General features: G+C 46.8%; 1 protein-coding gene across 5 annotated transcripts in view; it reads right to left on the bottom strand.

The window, feature by feature from the left end:
- Nucleotides 1–17,379, bottom strand: part of AMPdeam (AMP deaminase) — a 132,766-nt gene that overhangs the window by 85,733 nt on the left and 29,654 nt on the right. For 2 of the 5 annotated variants that reach the window (XM_065448916.2, XM_065448922.2), the window contains exon 2: nucleotides 10,808–10,882. The exons of 2 other annotated variants lie outside the window; for them this stretch is intronic. In XM_065448916.2, the coding sequence (XP_065304988.1) occupies nucleotides 10,808–10,882 (75 nt within the window). Of the gene's footprint in view, nucleotides 1–3,687; nucleotides 4,631–10,807; nucleotides 10,883–17,379 lie in introns of those variants that run through there. One more of the 5 variants, XM_065448923.2, reaches the window with a different exon arrangement.

Genomic DNA, 17,379 nt, shown 5'->3' with positions numbered 1-17,379 from the left:
CAGGAATGTGTTATGTGTTTAGTAACGCGGCAGATTTTAACGCGATAGAGGGAGTGAAGAATAAGACAACGGAATAGCTGTGGCTAGAAACGGCGTCCTCGTTCTCCTCGTATGAACACGCTATTATGTTCACCAGTCCAGGCCAATTAGCACAGCAACATTGGTGGCTTTCTTCACAGACGCCACGTAAAAAAGATTCAGTCGCAGCAGACTTTCCTGAACCCTCTTCAGCAGCTACCTATAGTTAACGAAAGCTTGGCAATAGCCTAGGTTGGACATAGCTATGACTGCATGCTTAAAAAAAAAAGAAAAAGAAAAAAAAAACGTTGAGCGAAGAACGACGCGGAAACCGCTACGACCACTGGCTGCTATAGAAGCAGAAGGTTATTTCGGCTGTACACTGCACGAGGTACCAGTACAAACCAATTTTGAATAGTGCGGAGATCGTATACAGGCCCAGAGAACAAATAAAAGGCCATTTACTATTTCTCCCACCCCAGTGCAGGGTAGCACACCGGAAACTCGCACCTGGTTAAGCTCCCTGTCTTTCCTCTCTCGGTCTCTCTCTAAATAAATAAAAAAAATAATTCTGCGGTTTTACGTGCCAAAACCACGATTCGATTAGAGGCACGCCGTATGGGGGACTCGGGAAATTTCGACCACCTGGGGATCTTTAACGTGCCCCCAATGCACGGGACACCGGCGCTTTTGCATTTTGCCTCCATCGAAATGGGGCCGCCACGGCCGGGATTTGATCCCGGGATTCCCTCTCTAAATAAACGAAGCAGATGTCATCCCAACCGCTTTTTAAGGCACATTCACCAGCACACCTCTCATTCCACTAAGTGAAAAAGAGGTTAGTAAAATCGATGCCGTAAATGATATAAGTGATGACATCAGCAGTACAATGAATAATAATAATAATAATAATAATAATAATAATAATAATAATAATAATAATAATAATAATAATAATAATAATAATAATAATAATAATAATAATCAGCCTGGTTACGTCCACTGCAGGTCAAAGGCCTCTCCCATATTTCTCCAACTACCCCGGTCATGTACTAATTTTGGCCATGTCATCCCTGCAAACTTATTAATCTCATCCGCCCACCTAACTTTCTGCCGCCCCCTGCTATGCTTTCCTTTCCTTGGAATCCAGCCCGTAACCCTTAAAGACCATCGGTTATCTTCCCTCCTCAATACTGCCCTGCCCATTTCTTTTTCTTCATTTCAACTAAGATGTCATTAACTCACGTTTGTTCCCTCACCCAATCAGCTCTTTTCTTATCCCTTAACGTTACACCCATCATTCTTCTTTCCATAGCTCGTTGCGTCGTCTTCAATATAAGTAGAATCCTTTTCGTAAGCCTCCAGGTTTCTGCCCCGTACGTGAGTACTGGTAATACACAGCTGTTATACACTTTTCTCTTGAGAGATAATGGCAACCTGCTGTTAATGATCTGAGAATGCCTGCCAAACGCACCCCAGTCCATTCTTATTCTTCTGATTATTTCAGTCTCGTGATCCGGATCCGCGGTCACTACCTGCCCTAAGTAGATGTACTCCCTTACCACTTCTAGTGCTTCGCTACCTATCGTAAACTGCTGTTCTCTTCCGAGACTGTTAAACCATGAAGCCTATGAAGCCATGTAACCATGAAGCCCATATAATAATATGACAGAGTGTTGTATTAGTTATGATACTTATGTTTCTTTGTAACATAAAAACTGCTACTTCTGCTGGTTCAGCGAGACAAATGCCTTAGTCAGGAGGATTACGTCCTCTTTTTGTGTTGCTTTGCGGGATAACCTTGTAATTGCCCGAATAATATGAAAATGAAGCAATAACAAGGAACTGTTGTTAGTAGCTCTCCATGTCGTGTGTTTCTCCCCATCAGTACACGTTTGTCGCAATTTTAGCGCGCAAGCTTCAGTTACGCTGTCGTAACGATAGATATTCGTGCAGCACTTGCAGATATTTCGCATCGCAGCAAGTCTTGCCCTGTCACGGAGTCACATTAAGTTGTCGTCGCGACTGTCACCGGCACGGCTACAGACACCCATATGCCGCCGTTTTGGTGTGACGGTACGTCCAAAAACCGTGGTCTTAATTGCAGTCATAAACCTAGGTTGGAGCCATCATCGAGTGACAACCAACGACGAGAGCAGGTTTCCCAGATGTGCTTGCCGTACTTACACCGGCGCTGTTTCTCACTGCAACGAAGTTTACATCCACAGATGTCAACGCAGCAACGAAAGCACGAAAAACAAAGATGTGGAATGTCAATACGCTGCACGACTGCGCGAAGCCGACATTCTCTGCACGCTTAGTGTTTGCGTTCTTTCAGAATTGATGATTATTTAGGGGTGCTATATATTAGAAAGCTTCAGACGGAAACTTGACGCGTCCCATATTCGAAATTTCATTTTGGACCTAAGGGGAAGAAGCTTTGAGGATAACAAAGACGCCCTGGAGGGCGCTAAGGACTCCACAGTGAGCGATGGAACGGAAAAGACGGTGGTATGGGTTAGAGAGGAAATGAGTGGAATTTGGTGGGTCACGTACTGCCTAAAACAGATGATCGGTGGTCTGTTATGTCAACAGAACGGGTGCCAAATGAAGGTGAACGCAGTGGACTAGGCGGTGTGATAAGAGCAACAATTTAAGTTTGCAGGTACTGGCTGAAGGTATGCCAACACAAGAGTAAATTAGGTCGCTGGGACAGGCCTGCATCCTGTACTCGGCACACAAAAAGCTGATTATGATTAACAGAATTGTCCTTCGAGCTAGTTAACGAGCAGTTCGCTGCCACCGTTTCGAGACCCCAGCGACTGCGTTGAAGAGCTGCTCTTGCGAACGTCGCAAGATGGCAAGCCGAAGGTAGAATTAAATCATCCCACACAGAGGGCGCAACGAATTCGCGGAGAAAGCGGAAGTGCCACGACTACTCTTGCGACATCCACTCGTAACTAAAATAGTCGAGAAGGGGCGGAAATCTGTGAAAATAAATGCGTGCGACCACCACCGGCCACGCACGCTGTCCAAAAAAAGAAAGTGCGACGCCTGCATTAAGGTTACACAGTAGCCTCTCAGCACGTACAACGAAACCAACGATGCATCGATGTTTTGATGCATATCGTGCTTCGTGAATATTATTTTTTCCTTTTGGCGTTAAACAAACTGACCTCGCGCAATATGCCCTTTTTATTAAATTTTCCGGTCCGTATACATATTCGTTTCTCTATGAAGCATCTTTAAAACATGCTTCTGTTTATTTCTCTGTTAGAACAAGCGTGCCGCATTTTCGTTTGCAGGAAGTAGTTCCTAGGGCGCTTCTAGCCCATTTTTAACTCTATCTTTCTCTTTTCCTTAGCGTGTACATTCTTTCTCTCTTCTTCCATAGCAATCTTTATTTATACCCTCTTTCTTCACGATAACCATTTCTACGTTTGCTAAAGAATATCAGATATACACTGCGGAGTATATAAGATACCGACACGAAATAAGATTGACGGGGTAACTAAAGCACTTATGTCGCGTAGGCATCTTCAAGCCGCGATTTGGTCTACGTGCGCGATATTAACTAAATCTGGTCGCAGAGAAAAACGAAGATACGGGCGAAGAAATAAGAAAGCGCGTGATAGAGAAAGAACAAACAAATAAAATTACGGCACCCACCCTCGCCGTTGGCTTGCTGTTCCTCTTCCTTATGAGGCATCGTGACGAGCGCGCGACATATGCCAATCACGGCTTTCGGGCGCCGAACGGTGCGCTGCCCGGAACCCACGTGGGCCGCAGACGAGCGGCAGAGGCAGGGCAGCAGGCAGGACACACGGATCAATTCCTGCTGCCAGCGTTCTCGGTTTCTTCTATCAACGGGCCTCCCTGTCCGGCCGCTTGGCCCTCCTCACACTTGCAACCGGTGCGCGGTAAATGTACACGGTGCAATAACGAAACGGTTCACAGCAGACGCTCACAGCCGCACAAGAACCGGAGTGCGACTGGACGTGAGGGAGCAGCGCAGGCAAACGAAAAAATATTTAAACGAGGAGGATACCGGCGCACAACTTGCACGCCTCTACACTACCACCGGAGGAGCGCGTGCGGAACACGAGAACGACCCGACCGTCGCACCACCGAACGTCCCGTGCGGAAGCCCCGGCAGAACTGGAGTGCTGCTGGCGAGGGAGCGTTCAGAAGAGCCAGTGTGGCGAGAGGGAAGTGGGGGCTCGGCCTCGGCGAAGCCAGACGCGCAAGCTGGTGTGCGATGCGTCACCGAAGCCCGTGCGCCGTGCCCCGTCCCGCCTTGCATGAGGACAGACGCGACGTCGCCCTCCCGACCGACGTAGTAAGCCGACGACGGCTTCGCTTGTTGCTTCTGCGGCTACGCGCGCGAAAGAAAAGCAAGCGGGCAGGCAGGCAGGCAGCCAGCGACGCCCTGCCTTCGGCGTTCCGCTTTCTTTGGCCCTCACGTGCGCTTCGCCGTCTCGGGGCGGTCCGCCGCGCACGACGGTCATCCGCCCGCCAAGAAGCAACGCAGACGCGCCTCGTGCGATTGTTCCACTGTTGTCGGACTGTTAAACTTCGCATGGACTCCAATGTTTACAGCAGTCGAAATACAATAAACCGAACCTACTCCGCTCTTTGCGCATCTGCGCAAGCGGCTTAGCGTATCTAAAGAGATGGCGTCGGTGGAACCTGGCAAGCGCATATCGCTAAACCCCGTTTCAGATGTTTTGTGTACGAAGCCAATATAACGTCCGCTAAGTATACAGGGTGGTCACTTTTAAGCTTTCTGGAATTTTTAAACATAGCCCGTTGCAGATAACGTAATTCTAGTCCTTGAGCTGGATTATCCAGAGAGGCAGACATGTGCGAGAAATCGAAACAGGTATTTAACTAACTAACTGACCACTGATTATATTTCGAATCTCTTACTTTACGGCGCATATTGCAATTTACGAATTGTAGCCGGTGATTTTGCAAGGAGTATCCAATAGAAATGATTTTCCAGAATGACGCTAGCTTGGAGACATGCGCCATCAAACTTGCCTAAAAATGCACTGTACCACTTATTATTTTTTTTAACGAACGCTCCTTTATGAATTGAGGTATAAAAGTAACTGGTACGCCCATGCATTTAGTTCGGCACCTTGGGAAATAATATATCTCGAAACCGGCATCGCCCTGGAAGTTCATTTCAACTGGCTACGTCTTGCAAGCTCACCGTCTACAATTCTTGAATTACAATATGTGGCGTAATCAAGTTATTTAGCCATTTTATATTGAGTAGTTGAATATGCGTTGCAATTTCTCGAGATACTAATGTCCGGCTCTTCGAATAATCCAGCTCAAGGACAAAAATTATGCTATCTGCCCCAGTATATATTTAAAAAATTCCATAAAACTTGAAAATGATTACCTTGTATATGCGCCAGCTGTTTTCGAAAACCCCTAATAGCAGCTATTGGACAGTTTTAGTTAAACGTTAGCGTGGTTAAGGGAAGTAGCGTTACAGCTTCGCAAACGAACTTTTCAGGAAGCGAGTTTTAGTATAGCGTGATAGCGTAATTTACGTGCGGGACGCTATTCCATTACGCTTTGAACTTCGCATACATAGTGCATCTGAATGCTTCTATCTGTGTCTGCGTCCGGAAAATGTTAGAGGCAACGCAATGCAAGCCAAGAGCGCGTTGTATTTGTACTTTCCACGTCCGCCGATCTGCGGCGAAACAATAATACAAGCTGCCTACCATAGGCCCCGAAAGCTTCCGATCTCAGATGCCATATACCGTCGTCGCGCCATCTTCCAACTTCACCGATAGGTGGCGCAAAGAATGGTGAAGAAGGGAAACGACGAACAACGGAGATGCACAAAAACAAAGTTCACAATACGGGTTCAGAAACATTAGTTATGGGAATTCATCGAAGGCTTTCTTTCCTTCCTTTTTTTTTTCTTTTTCAACATAGGTAGGACAATAGGCAATAACATAAAGAGAGCTTGGTGGCGCAACCCACCGCCCCGTTTCACCGCCCCACTCGTAACATCCATCCATCCATCCATCCGTGAATTTCTTTCGTTAGGCTTAGACGCGTTCAAAACAAGAAGTGATCTCGAAAACTCCGCAAGGTTATCCATAATACTCGGTCGTCGAAGTGGCCTGAGACTAAACGAAGACCGTTTACTCAGTCACTGCTACGAACAAAGCGAATTCTACAAAAACAACGCCAAATTCAGTTCACAGCGGCCGGCATATTGTTTTGCGTAAACTACGTAAGTCACGCAAAGGCGGTAACGTTAAATATGAATAGCATGCGTACGCTAAACGGTATGGGTCGTTTAGCGTTCTGCGCATCCGCATTTTGATCCCGCTATTCCGCTAAGCAGGCTAAACTGAAAATTGACAGTCACTTTAGCATACATCAAAATGGGTGAAGGCGAAAGCCTGCGCGCTCAAGAGAATCACTTGACATTCTCATTCGAATGCGCTGTTACTTATTATTTGTTTTCCCGCACTAAAGGTCGTAAGTTTGAATGCCTTAAATGAAGAAAACTTAATTATCTGTACCTTCATTAACACCAAAGGTTGTGAGTTCGAGTGCATTAATTAACTACATATTAACTTTGTCTTAATTCCTCTTAACACCGAAGGTCGTGGGTTCGAGTGCCTGAATTAACTCTATCTTAACTTGCCTTTTTTTTTTCTTTGACATAATGAGCGGCATCGGAGCCAGCTCTGGAAGATGGCGAACGCGAGAGCAGTGGCACGAGCGCGTGTATGCGCGAGGCGAGCTCACATGACTTTCTGCACCGCACGCCGCGTTCTTTCGGGGGCATGAGCCGCTTAATTATCGCCTTGAAGCTGTCCATTGGAACTATGACCGTGGGTTGGGCTCAAAACTCCACTAACTCGTCACTGTTAAAACCATCAGCTGCCGGATATATGTCAGCGAACTAATTTTGTTTCCCTCTTTCAAAAATTAATACCTTCGCGCTTCCAGCCGCCACATCGCATAATCATATCGATTTTCCATTGTGAAGCCTGCATTATGTGCGAAAAGCAAAAACGCCATGACTGCTGCCTGGTCAGCTTTCACTGTTCTCTGCGCAAATTTTAACTCTTTCCAACATCCAACTCTCCCTTCCCTACACTTGAGAGAGCTGGTCGACGCCACCGCCAGTGGTATATGGCCAGTGCTGGCGCATACAAAAAAGCTAACGAGTCCAGACAAATGGATTCAGCGCCACGATCGGAGACCCAGCTGGAGTTCAGCAGCGGCTACTAAGCACCGTTTGGAATTTCTCTCCCCTTTGGCTGTACGGCGGAGGGCGGTCTACCGGTTCACTAAATGTGGTATCACGGCCTGTCGTGCAAAGGGATTGCATTTCTATAGGTGGCGTTGAAGCGAAGGGATATATCTACAATAGCCTGTCACGACGACATACCCCTAGGTTAGTACGCATGTGTGCATCCATGAGTGCGCGCGAATTTTTATTGTTTTCCTGAAGGTGGGCTTCGCCAACGTTATCAAGCCGTTGTTGCGTACCTGCAAGTTTCGCACACTTTGAATTTGTTCCGATAGAAACGACGCTCACGTTTCGAGAAGACGTAGAACGGGCGACGACAACGATCGCTTTCTAGGAGATAGAAATAAAAGCAAAGGTTAACCAGGAGAAAACTCCGGTTGGCTACCCTGCATTGGCGAAGCTAAAGGGGCATGAAAGAAAAGCAAACGAAGGAAATAATGAACAATGCAGAACTGCCTGCACGTGTGGGCGCTGTCACTCAGTCTGTGAAGGCGCAACGCAGTCATTGGTTCCCAGGAATGCAGTGTGGGCACAAAGAGAGGAAAAGACGGAGAGAAAAATAAATAAATAAAAGAAGCGCGGTGTCATCTGTCCTTGTAGCACGCACAAAGCGGGCCGCCCAAGTGCAGCGACACTTGGACGCTCGTGGTATCCTGTCCTCTTTTCTGTTCATGTTTCTTTGCGCTACAATTACTTCAATGCAGGAGCAGGCAGGCTGGCTAATGCATGGGCCCGGTAATGGTTTCACGAGACCGTGCGTTCGTCCGACCGCGGGCACCGCCGACACGCCCAAACGACAGCGCACGGAAAGGGGAGAGCAAAAAGGGAAGGAAAAAAGATAGTAAGGGAAAATGCACGCTGCGGCCTCACAAGGCATATTTTACAGGTCAGAAGACTCCCGCCTTTCGGTAAGAGCACACAACTTACGTAGGGATAAGAACGAACGCCTGTTTGTGAGTATTTACACTGAACTACATCGCGCAACATCACAAAGCAAGTTTCAACATGAAATCGTTGTTTCAGACACCCGCTTATCTGGAAACCTACACGATGTCTATATACCGAAAAGCTCGATACAGATGCGAGTCTTAAATGCAGACCGCCGTTGCATTTAAGCGCCAAGTGAAGTAAATGAGAGTCAAAAATTCAAAACTCGGATGGAGCCTGTACGACTTCGCGATAGCAACAAAGCATGCTCCCTGGCGGTAGAGCATACCGATAATCCTTCATTCCCTACATCCACCCCCCCCCCCCCCCCCCGCCTCCAGCCCACTAAACACACACAGCGTTAGCTGGATGCCTATCCACACGCGACCGCAGCAACGCGCTGAATAATTTCAAACTATACCACTTTGGATTGGAAATACTGTTGTACAAACATGAGTTAGCCGCGTGTGGGTACAGACACCCATGACGTCAGAGGAATTCTCAGCTCAACAGATGGGGCACTGCCAATGTCTCTCTGGGCATCTAAATTCGCGCACACGAAGCATGAAAAGTAACGGTCACACAAGCAGCACGACGGACCCTGCTGCCAGCGCATCTACTTTGCTCTATTTCGCGATACGCAAGCCAAAACGCCTAGCACGTAACAAAACGAGAACCGCAAGCGTTCTTGGTGCAAGTCGTGCTTCGTTTATAAGCAAGCACGTAACAAAACAGCACAAATTTACGAGCTCCATCTCGACAAAGTGTAGTACCGCGATAACGCGAGATTTTGTCTGCGCTACAGCGCCAGCAACTCTTTCCCACTAGTCACACACGTGACAGCACGCACTCGCCCTGCAATCTTCATTCCAGACGATGCAGCGACAGCGAGGGCAGTCATCTGCAATTCGCAAGGCGAGGCTTCGCGCAGTTGCCACCGCGCGGCTGTCGGAATCGCTGTTCGCAGTTAACGACCTCACCGGATATAATGAATGACTAATGGATGGCCGTCATCGCAAGCAAGAACAAGGATAATACGTGCCTCCCGACACGTAGAACGGGTGAAAATTAATGGACGGCGTTATATCAAAGCCAAAACTGCAGACACAAGCCTGCCAGGAACGCTAATAATAAGTGGAGAGGAGATAGCGCTTGCAGTCCGAGCGTATATACGCTTCTGAAGTTTCACGAAAATAAAGTTAAGGCGCATAGCACGCTTTAAAAAAAAAGAAAAAAGAATAACTTTCGGTTACACCAGCTATAGTATAACAACAGTAAAAGAGCGAAGCAATATATATGAGGTAAATCCTTAAATGTCTGCAAGACAAGCACACAAATGGTGACACCTCAACGCTACATATTAAGATGCAAGGCCAAGTAGCACGCCAATGGTCCACATGACCCGGACATAGGAGATAGTTCTGGAGAAGTGGAAGCCTGACAGCTCGTCACGCCTGCGGCAGAAAGGATGTTATACATCCGCCGCACAAGCGTGCGAGTGGTGGCGTTGGCATAACACTCAGAGGGTTAGTTCTAGTAGTAAAACATAAATACCCTGCAATATGGATGGCAAAACGGCGCCGCGGTAGCTCAATTGGGATCGTTCCCCACCTGCGGCAAGTTGTTTCTTCATCCACCTTCATTGCCATTAATTTATCATTTCTTTAATTCAATTAGTAGGTACAAGTAATTTACCCTATGTTTTTCTTGGTGCCAGTGTCCGTTGGTTTCTTATGATATATATATATATATATATATTGCGGTTTAAATCAGGGATTCCGGGACATTAAAGAGGTGCGACGTAATGGTAACGCACCATCGCCACTGATTTTTCTTTCTATTGACATGACATAATTAGCTGTTCATTTTGCCTGCAGCGTCAAAGGGGACTTAAACACAAGAGAAAAGCACACAAGAGAGGCACTGACTATACTTAAGGACAATAGCACGTGACACTGTAGGGATAGCTACACGGTGGCGCAGGCACTAATACTGTGTTACCGCGCCAAGGATTCCGGCTGCATTTGACAGAGCTTTTGGTTTCTTATAGAACAGATGCGAGAATCAGCGTAGCTTCCACGTGCGACGGTTTGGCAGTTTCCTAAATGTGGAAGAAACAATCAGGAAAAAAAAATATGTCAAGTTTAAGACTCAGTGTCCTGTCTAGTCCTATTTTGCTTTTCTGTCAACGATGTTTTTGTTTCTCTTCCCCAGTTTGAACTAACGGAGTTGAGAATGTGGGACTTCTTTCAGAAGCTCTCTTATCTGTGCGCGTTTTGAGATAAAGGGAGGAAGGGAGCCTTTTATTGAAATGCAAAGAATTCTGCCGGCGTATGCTTCCCTGTGATACTCCGCATGAAGAAGGGGATTGGGGAGAGAAAGGTCCCAGAAGGCCTCACTATAGATTCCCAGAAGACTCGTTTTTTTCTCTCTCTCTCTCTTTTTACCTCCTACTTGCTTCGTTCCTCCTTACATTCCCATCAGAAAAAGCACGCTCATACGAACGGAGCCTCCGTTACCAGGGCGAAATCGTGCTTGAAGCTCGGTTGTACGGGTAATTACCCACATATGCTGCGCGGACACCAGGGATAAGCAGCCAGCCAGGCAGAGAGGGAAGCACACTCGATCCTGCGAAACCTGGGCGGCCAGAAAAAAAAAACGGGCGAGACCGATTTCCTCACTACCGACCGACGAGACGGGGTAGCTCTTTTAAGTGGCCTGCCACCCGGTTCGCTCGAAGCAGCGCGAAGATGTACGGGCACAAAAAAAAAAAAAAACACGCAAACACGTCCTCGGTGGACAGATGCGCTCGGAGCACGTGCGACTGAAGGCGCGCTCACACTAGCGGGAAAGCGCACAACGCAGGACGTTTCCCGCACGCCGCTTCCCGCACAGACCGGTTTTTCTCCCGCAGACAGGCTGCTCTGCCGTCCCGCAGAGCGATGGGTCCTGTACCTATTTTTGCCGTGCCGCTGTCGAGAACAGCCAATGGGGGCCGACCGTGAACCGTGACGTCGGTCCCTGTTCAGTGACCCCGTCGGCGGAGGCAGGAGGCTGCGCGCGTGCTGCGGGACACTCGGCTGTTGCTCGGCGCGCTGTCCTGTGTGTTCCTGCCTCGAGGGTCCTCCCTCGACGGCTCCTCTCTCTACATCCCAAGAACCGCAGCGAGAAAACGCGCGCAGTGTGATCGTCATTCCGAGCAGCTGCGACGCAGCGGCGTCGTTTACGCTGTGCCGCTGCGGGAAGTCTCCCGCTAGTGTGAGCGCGCCTTGAGAGGAGTCCGCGCGGGGACGGTGCCGCTCACGTAATGATAAGCGGCCAGCTTATTTACATGAAGGCGCGCTGACGGCGCCGGCAAGGCGTCTCTGCGCGATTAGGGCAAACGTGCCGCGGTGCCACCGAGGGCTTGACGCCTCCGACTGCGTACGACTGCAGGCGAAGATTCGGATGGCACGTTGCTCTTTTTCCAGAATTTCCTCGACACCCCGCGATGCTTTTTCTTCTTCGTCTTTTCTGCTCTTTTTTTTTTAACAGCGCAGGCGTCTTTTCTTTCGTCGATCCACTCACTAAAGCCCGCACTGCCAAGGTGAAGATATACGACGAAGCCCTGCTTAACGAACCCCAAGTTCTTGAAGCAGTGCTGCGTTTCGAGTTTTCAAGGAAAATAATAAATGGGGCTTCGCGACAAGTGTGTTTAACACAACTGCGTTTTTTATGAAGAGACACTCCTGTTCGCGTCAGCTACTGGTTCCGCAATGCGTTAAATCTTGCAACCCGCCGCGGTGGCTTAGCGGCTATGGTGTTGCGCTGCTAAGCACTAAGTCGCGGGACCAAATTCCGGCCGCGGCGGACGTATTTCGATGGGGGCCAAATGCAAAAACTCCCGTGTCCTGTGCATTGGGGGCACGCTAACGGTCCCCTGGCGGTCAAAATCAAACCGGAGTCCCCCGCTACGGCATGCCTCGCGATCAAAACGTGCTTCTGGCACGTAAAACGCCAGAGAATTCAATTCATTAAAATCTTGCACAGATAACGAAATTTATTTGTCCTTGAATTGTTGCAATATCTCGTGCGGCGGTATTTTCTCGGTCACTGCATAGCAGCAATGAACAATTTCTGGCGTCGTATTCCGAAAATCCCGCCATGTACAATAAACGCCTCCCTTTTCAAGATGCAATCTTTGCGCTCAGCATATAATTATGCCTGGATTTAGTTAGCATTCAAAGTGCTGTAACTGTTGAGTGACGTTTACATCCAAGATTTATATACGAGATAGGCTAATGAATTATAGACAAGAGCACGTTTTTATGGCTGGCCTTACTATACTGCAGCAGCGAGATTTTTTTTACTACAATGTGCAAGGAAGCACTCCCATATAGGACGCGCAGAACATACGAAAGGCACTGCAGGCGTAGTTTTTTGATGATGCGAAACCACTACAGCGCGTCGCGCCAAGTATTACTGTAATAAAGTGATACAGATGCACACACACGTCTATGGAGCGTAGACGTGCAAGTATGTAAAGCTGCAAAAGTATTAGCAAACCCTTTCTGATCACTGGGGCAGGTGGCTCTATAGCCGGCATCATAAGCGCTTGCAATTTTGTTGTTTCTTTGAGGCGCTTGTATTTCGGTGACGCGTAACCCCTCCTAAACTGCTGCATGCAAGTAAATGTAAGAACGCCAGCTGGCGCATACAAGTTGACATATAGGTGCCGCAGGAAACGCTGAAGCCGACAAAATGGCGAGAAATGCACACCGTTCTGCTCCTGTCCCACTAACTCATTTCACGAGGGTTGATGCTAACAATAGAAAATAAAACAATTATGTAAATGCATAACACAAGTTCATCGATTTGATGCCAGTTCAATACACATCTGCAGTTTCCAATCTCCGCAGGTGCTGGACGCGACATAAAGATTCCCTCATTCATCGTATCAGGTTGGAGGTGGCGTATACATGTAGCTTTTCATATCGTATACGTCAATCAACTATACCTGGTTGCTTGTGCGGCCGCTCATATGAGAACGTGGAACACGATCTGATAAGCTGTCCTAAGGTACAACAGTAAATATGGGCTCTGAAGACAACAATTATTACCCTGGATGATCGTCGTTATAGCATAGAGAAGTTGCTTGGGCCATGGGATAATAATAATATTTGGGGTTTTACGTGCCAAAACCACTTTCTGATTATGAGGCACGCCGTAGTGGAGGACTCCGGAAATTTTGACCACCTGGGGTTCTTTAACGTGCACCTAAATCTAAGCACACGGGTGTTTTCGCATTTCGCCCCCATCGAAATGCGGCCGCCATGGCCGGGATTCGATCCCGCGACCTGGGCCATGGGTAACGCATCATGACAGCGATTAGCTCCGAAATCTTTAATAACATTTTTATACTGAGAGTGACACAGTATCTCTGTACTAAAGCTATGTATACGTCTGTTTATTTATTTATTCTGTATTATTCGACTGAATTGATTGACTTATTTATGTTGAATTGAAGAAAGGGCAGTGTGTGCCATATTGTTGCGTTTTCGTAAATTTTTTTTCTCTATATTTTCTGTTTAAGAATGATGGGAAACCCGCCGTGGTTGCTCAGTGGCTATGGTGTTGGGCTGCTGAGCACGAGGTCGCGGGATCGGATCCCGGCTACGGCGGCCGCATTTCGATGGGGGCGAAATGCGAAAACACCCGTGTGCTTAGATTTAGGTGCACGTTAAAGAACCCCAGGTGGTCAAAATTTCCGGAGTCCTCCACTACGGCGTGCCTCATAATCAGAAAGTGGTTTTGGCACGTAAAACCCCAAATATTATTAAGAATGATGGGAAATGTGCTTTATTGTCGGAACGCGTTTTTCATGTCCCCTCATGTTATCATCCTTTGATCATTGGACAATTTATTCTTTGCGTAGGAGCGGGTAACGCTGTAGTTGACAGCATATCCAATTTCATCCGTATAAATCATTCACTAGACGCGATAAACTGTCTATATACATAATCATATCTGTGCTGCAACTGCACGATGCTCAACCAACAGCAAAAAGTTGATCGGAAAGCGACTAGCTGCTACAGGGCCGTAACAAAGTTCGCGGCGATATGCGCCGATATAAGGAACACGACAGAAATGTCCTCTATTCGGCGTATACATACGACACCGAAAAATACGATGAACAGCGGAGGTAGTCAGCTCACCGGTGTCGGAAGAGGAAAGCTTCGGTTGTTTATTGTTTGCACTTACATTTATACAGGCGCGCACGCACTGGAAAAAAAATTAAGTGCCAACTCAAGATATGTATAGTAACAGCCGAGTGGCATAAAAAAGAAAGACATGCTAGGAATGAACACCTTCCCGTCAACAATGGCGAAACCAAAAGCACCCGCACGAAGGCACGCACGCACGCACGCACACGCAAGATAAAAAAAAAAGACCAACATAAGAACATTTTGCGTAAATCAAGCAGCGAAATGGGGCCGTTATAGGTCGTTATAGGTGTATATAGTTGTCACCGTTAAACGTCTCATGAGGCAGTCTCGTGAAGCACGCGCGGATGAATTGCCAACATGCCTTTGCAAGGCTAAATCCACCTGTAGCCATGGTAACACCCTCCTCTTCTCAGAAGCAAGCGAATTCTGCCGCCTATAGTAGAGAAAAAAATAAAAAGGAGGACAGAAGCGAGGTCTCCCGAGGGTATTCTTATAAAGCGAAGGCATAAAGGCTTAAGAGGGTGGCTTGCTGGGCGAGCTGGTGCATGGTATAAGGGTAAAAACGCGAGCACAAGTAAAGAGAAGTATATAGACGGGACAAAGCTGCACTTACAACTAAGCGCTCGCCTATTTTTCGCCTGCTGGAACCATGTTAACCTTCGCATAGGCGTAACTGCGTACATGTATGCGTGCGTGCGTGCGTGATAAGCTGACGCACAATATTAAAACAGAAGCTTACCACTGGTGTATACAACTCACGCACACAATGAAGCTACACTGTAAAACAATGCGGTTAATTTAAAGAAAATTTACAGAAATTTTCTGTACCGCAAAAGAAATTTTCTGTGATTTCTTTGTGAGAGAAACCTGTTATAAGAAAAACAGGCATTTTCTGTTGTTCTTCATCTCTAGACTATAAATCGAGTCAACACTAAAATGTAATCATTTGAAATCATTAATTGTAACTGCATAAAAAATGTAAAATAAAATTTCAGTTTTTTTCCTTTCATACACGCCGTTTTTTGCATGTACCACGCACGACGCGCTGTTTGCGGTATTGCTGTTGTGCCCCGTGCCATAATCAAGATGGCTGCTCTTCGAGTCAACGCATGTCGACACTGTTGCGTTTCTGTTTTCGAAAATCGCAAGAGGTGAGCGGTTTTCTTTTCAAGTACATAACAAACAGTGCACGACGTATTCCCTTACGCAATATATTTCGCGTGTTTATGACACAGAACGGGACTACAATGTAGTCCGCAAAGAAAATTCAGTGGACAGTGACAAAACTTAGCGACTACGTATTTCAGTGTGCGGTGCGCTTAGTGAGGTAACGTCGAATTTGGGTATTAAATTTAGCTTTAGTTTTTTTTGTTATAGCACACGTAAGGGCTAGCCAGTGAGTGGGCTTGGCAAATGTATTAATGTCTGTTCTTGCTTTTTCGGAATGTACTTGTGCTGGCTGTGGCTGCGAGAAAAAAAAGTAAAAGCATGCGTGAGCTCTCAACAAAGCTCACTAAGCGACGTTAGCTCTTAGCTACGATCAAGTGTTTAGTTTATTGGAGTGAGCGCAAAGTGCGAGTTTTTTTTTGTATAATATTTGTTTTGATACTGGCATATGAACCCGCCGCGTATGAGGGCACATGGTATCCAGTATTCATTTTGTTGCTTCGTTAGCTGCGGTTCGAGTGCTTGAGTGCGTTACCATAGGGAAATGATTTTGCCTGGCCACTGACTAAGTCGCTTCATATTGAAAATAGCGGGAACACTATAGACTGCGTGGCTCTGTGTACTCTCTGCGCATTTTAAAAGCACAGCGCGGAAGGGGCTAGCACCCAAGCCGCGAAGATGTGCTGCCATCCCGCTCGTGGCCACGAAGAAATTTGTTCACATGTTGTCTGCTGGCGTCACTTCCTGACTCTGGCAAATAATAACTAAATGTACGAATGATAGGCTGCAAAAATGAGAAACAAATGGTCAAAATTTGCATAAATTGAACTGCAGCAACACACTTAGTAAAAAAAAGTAATAAAGAAACACGTATAATTGTTTAGCGTAACTAATACATATATATATATATATATATATATATATATATATATATATATATATATATATATATATATATATATATATATATATATATATATACACTGTACAGTTAACGTAATGTGTCTTTTTAAATTAAATTAAATCAAAGTAAGCTTTTAAATTAGCAGGACTATTTTCTAATTTGTGCCATTCTGCTAGACATTGCTGGCGTGCGATATGTTTGCGACTGCGCATTTCGCGACCGGGAGCAAGGGTAACCGACGGAGGCAGCGCGGGAAGGAGAGGCGGCGGCTTCGACTTCGCCAACAAGTGCGCACTTTGCGCGCCGCCGTATCTTGAAATTGATCTGCACACGGCTCATGCCTTTGCGCGCGCTCTGTTCTCGCCGCTCTCGCGTCGAGCCCGCGATAGCTCGCACGAAGGTCACTTCACTCGCTGCTGCTGCGCTTGCTCACACCAGTGTTTTGACAGCGAGTGTCCGTGCTCATCTAGTGTGATGTGTCCATGTTTGCCTGTGCGCGCTGACACCACGCTTTGTTGATTCAGTTAGTAAGCGAATCTTTCCAAGCTTATACTGCCGATGAAACTAGTGTCCTTTCTTCGTATAGCTCTCTACTAATTTGCTATCGCAATCGATGCTTCGCCTTTCCGGCGAAAGTGCCCCATTTTTTTTTTAGTTAAATAAAGCGCATGGAGCATACAGCGCAATCTGGCCTATTGATATGAATTACATGAAGAAGGGAACTTTACTTGAGCGACCGCTTGCGGTGTTCAGGTTGCTACTTAAAACGATTCATTGGATAACTTCGTAAGTATTCTATTTGAAGCGTACGTACAGATCCCGAAATCGAGGAAAAGAAGTAATGAAGTCGTCGCGTC

Source organism: Dermacentor albipictus, chromosome 4 (genome assembly GCF_038994185.2).
Source record: "Dermacentor albipictus isolate Rhodes 1998 colony chromosome 4, USDA_Dalb.pri_finalv2, whole genome shotgun sequence".
Lineage (NCBI taxonomy): Eukaryota > Metazoa > Arthropoda > Arachnida > Ixodida > Ixodidae > Dermacentor > Dermacentor albipictus.
Note: the sequence above shows the minus strand (reverse complement) of the source record. Positions and strands in the feature narration are given on the sequence as shown.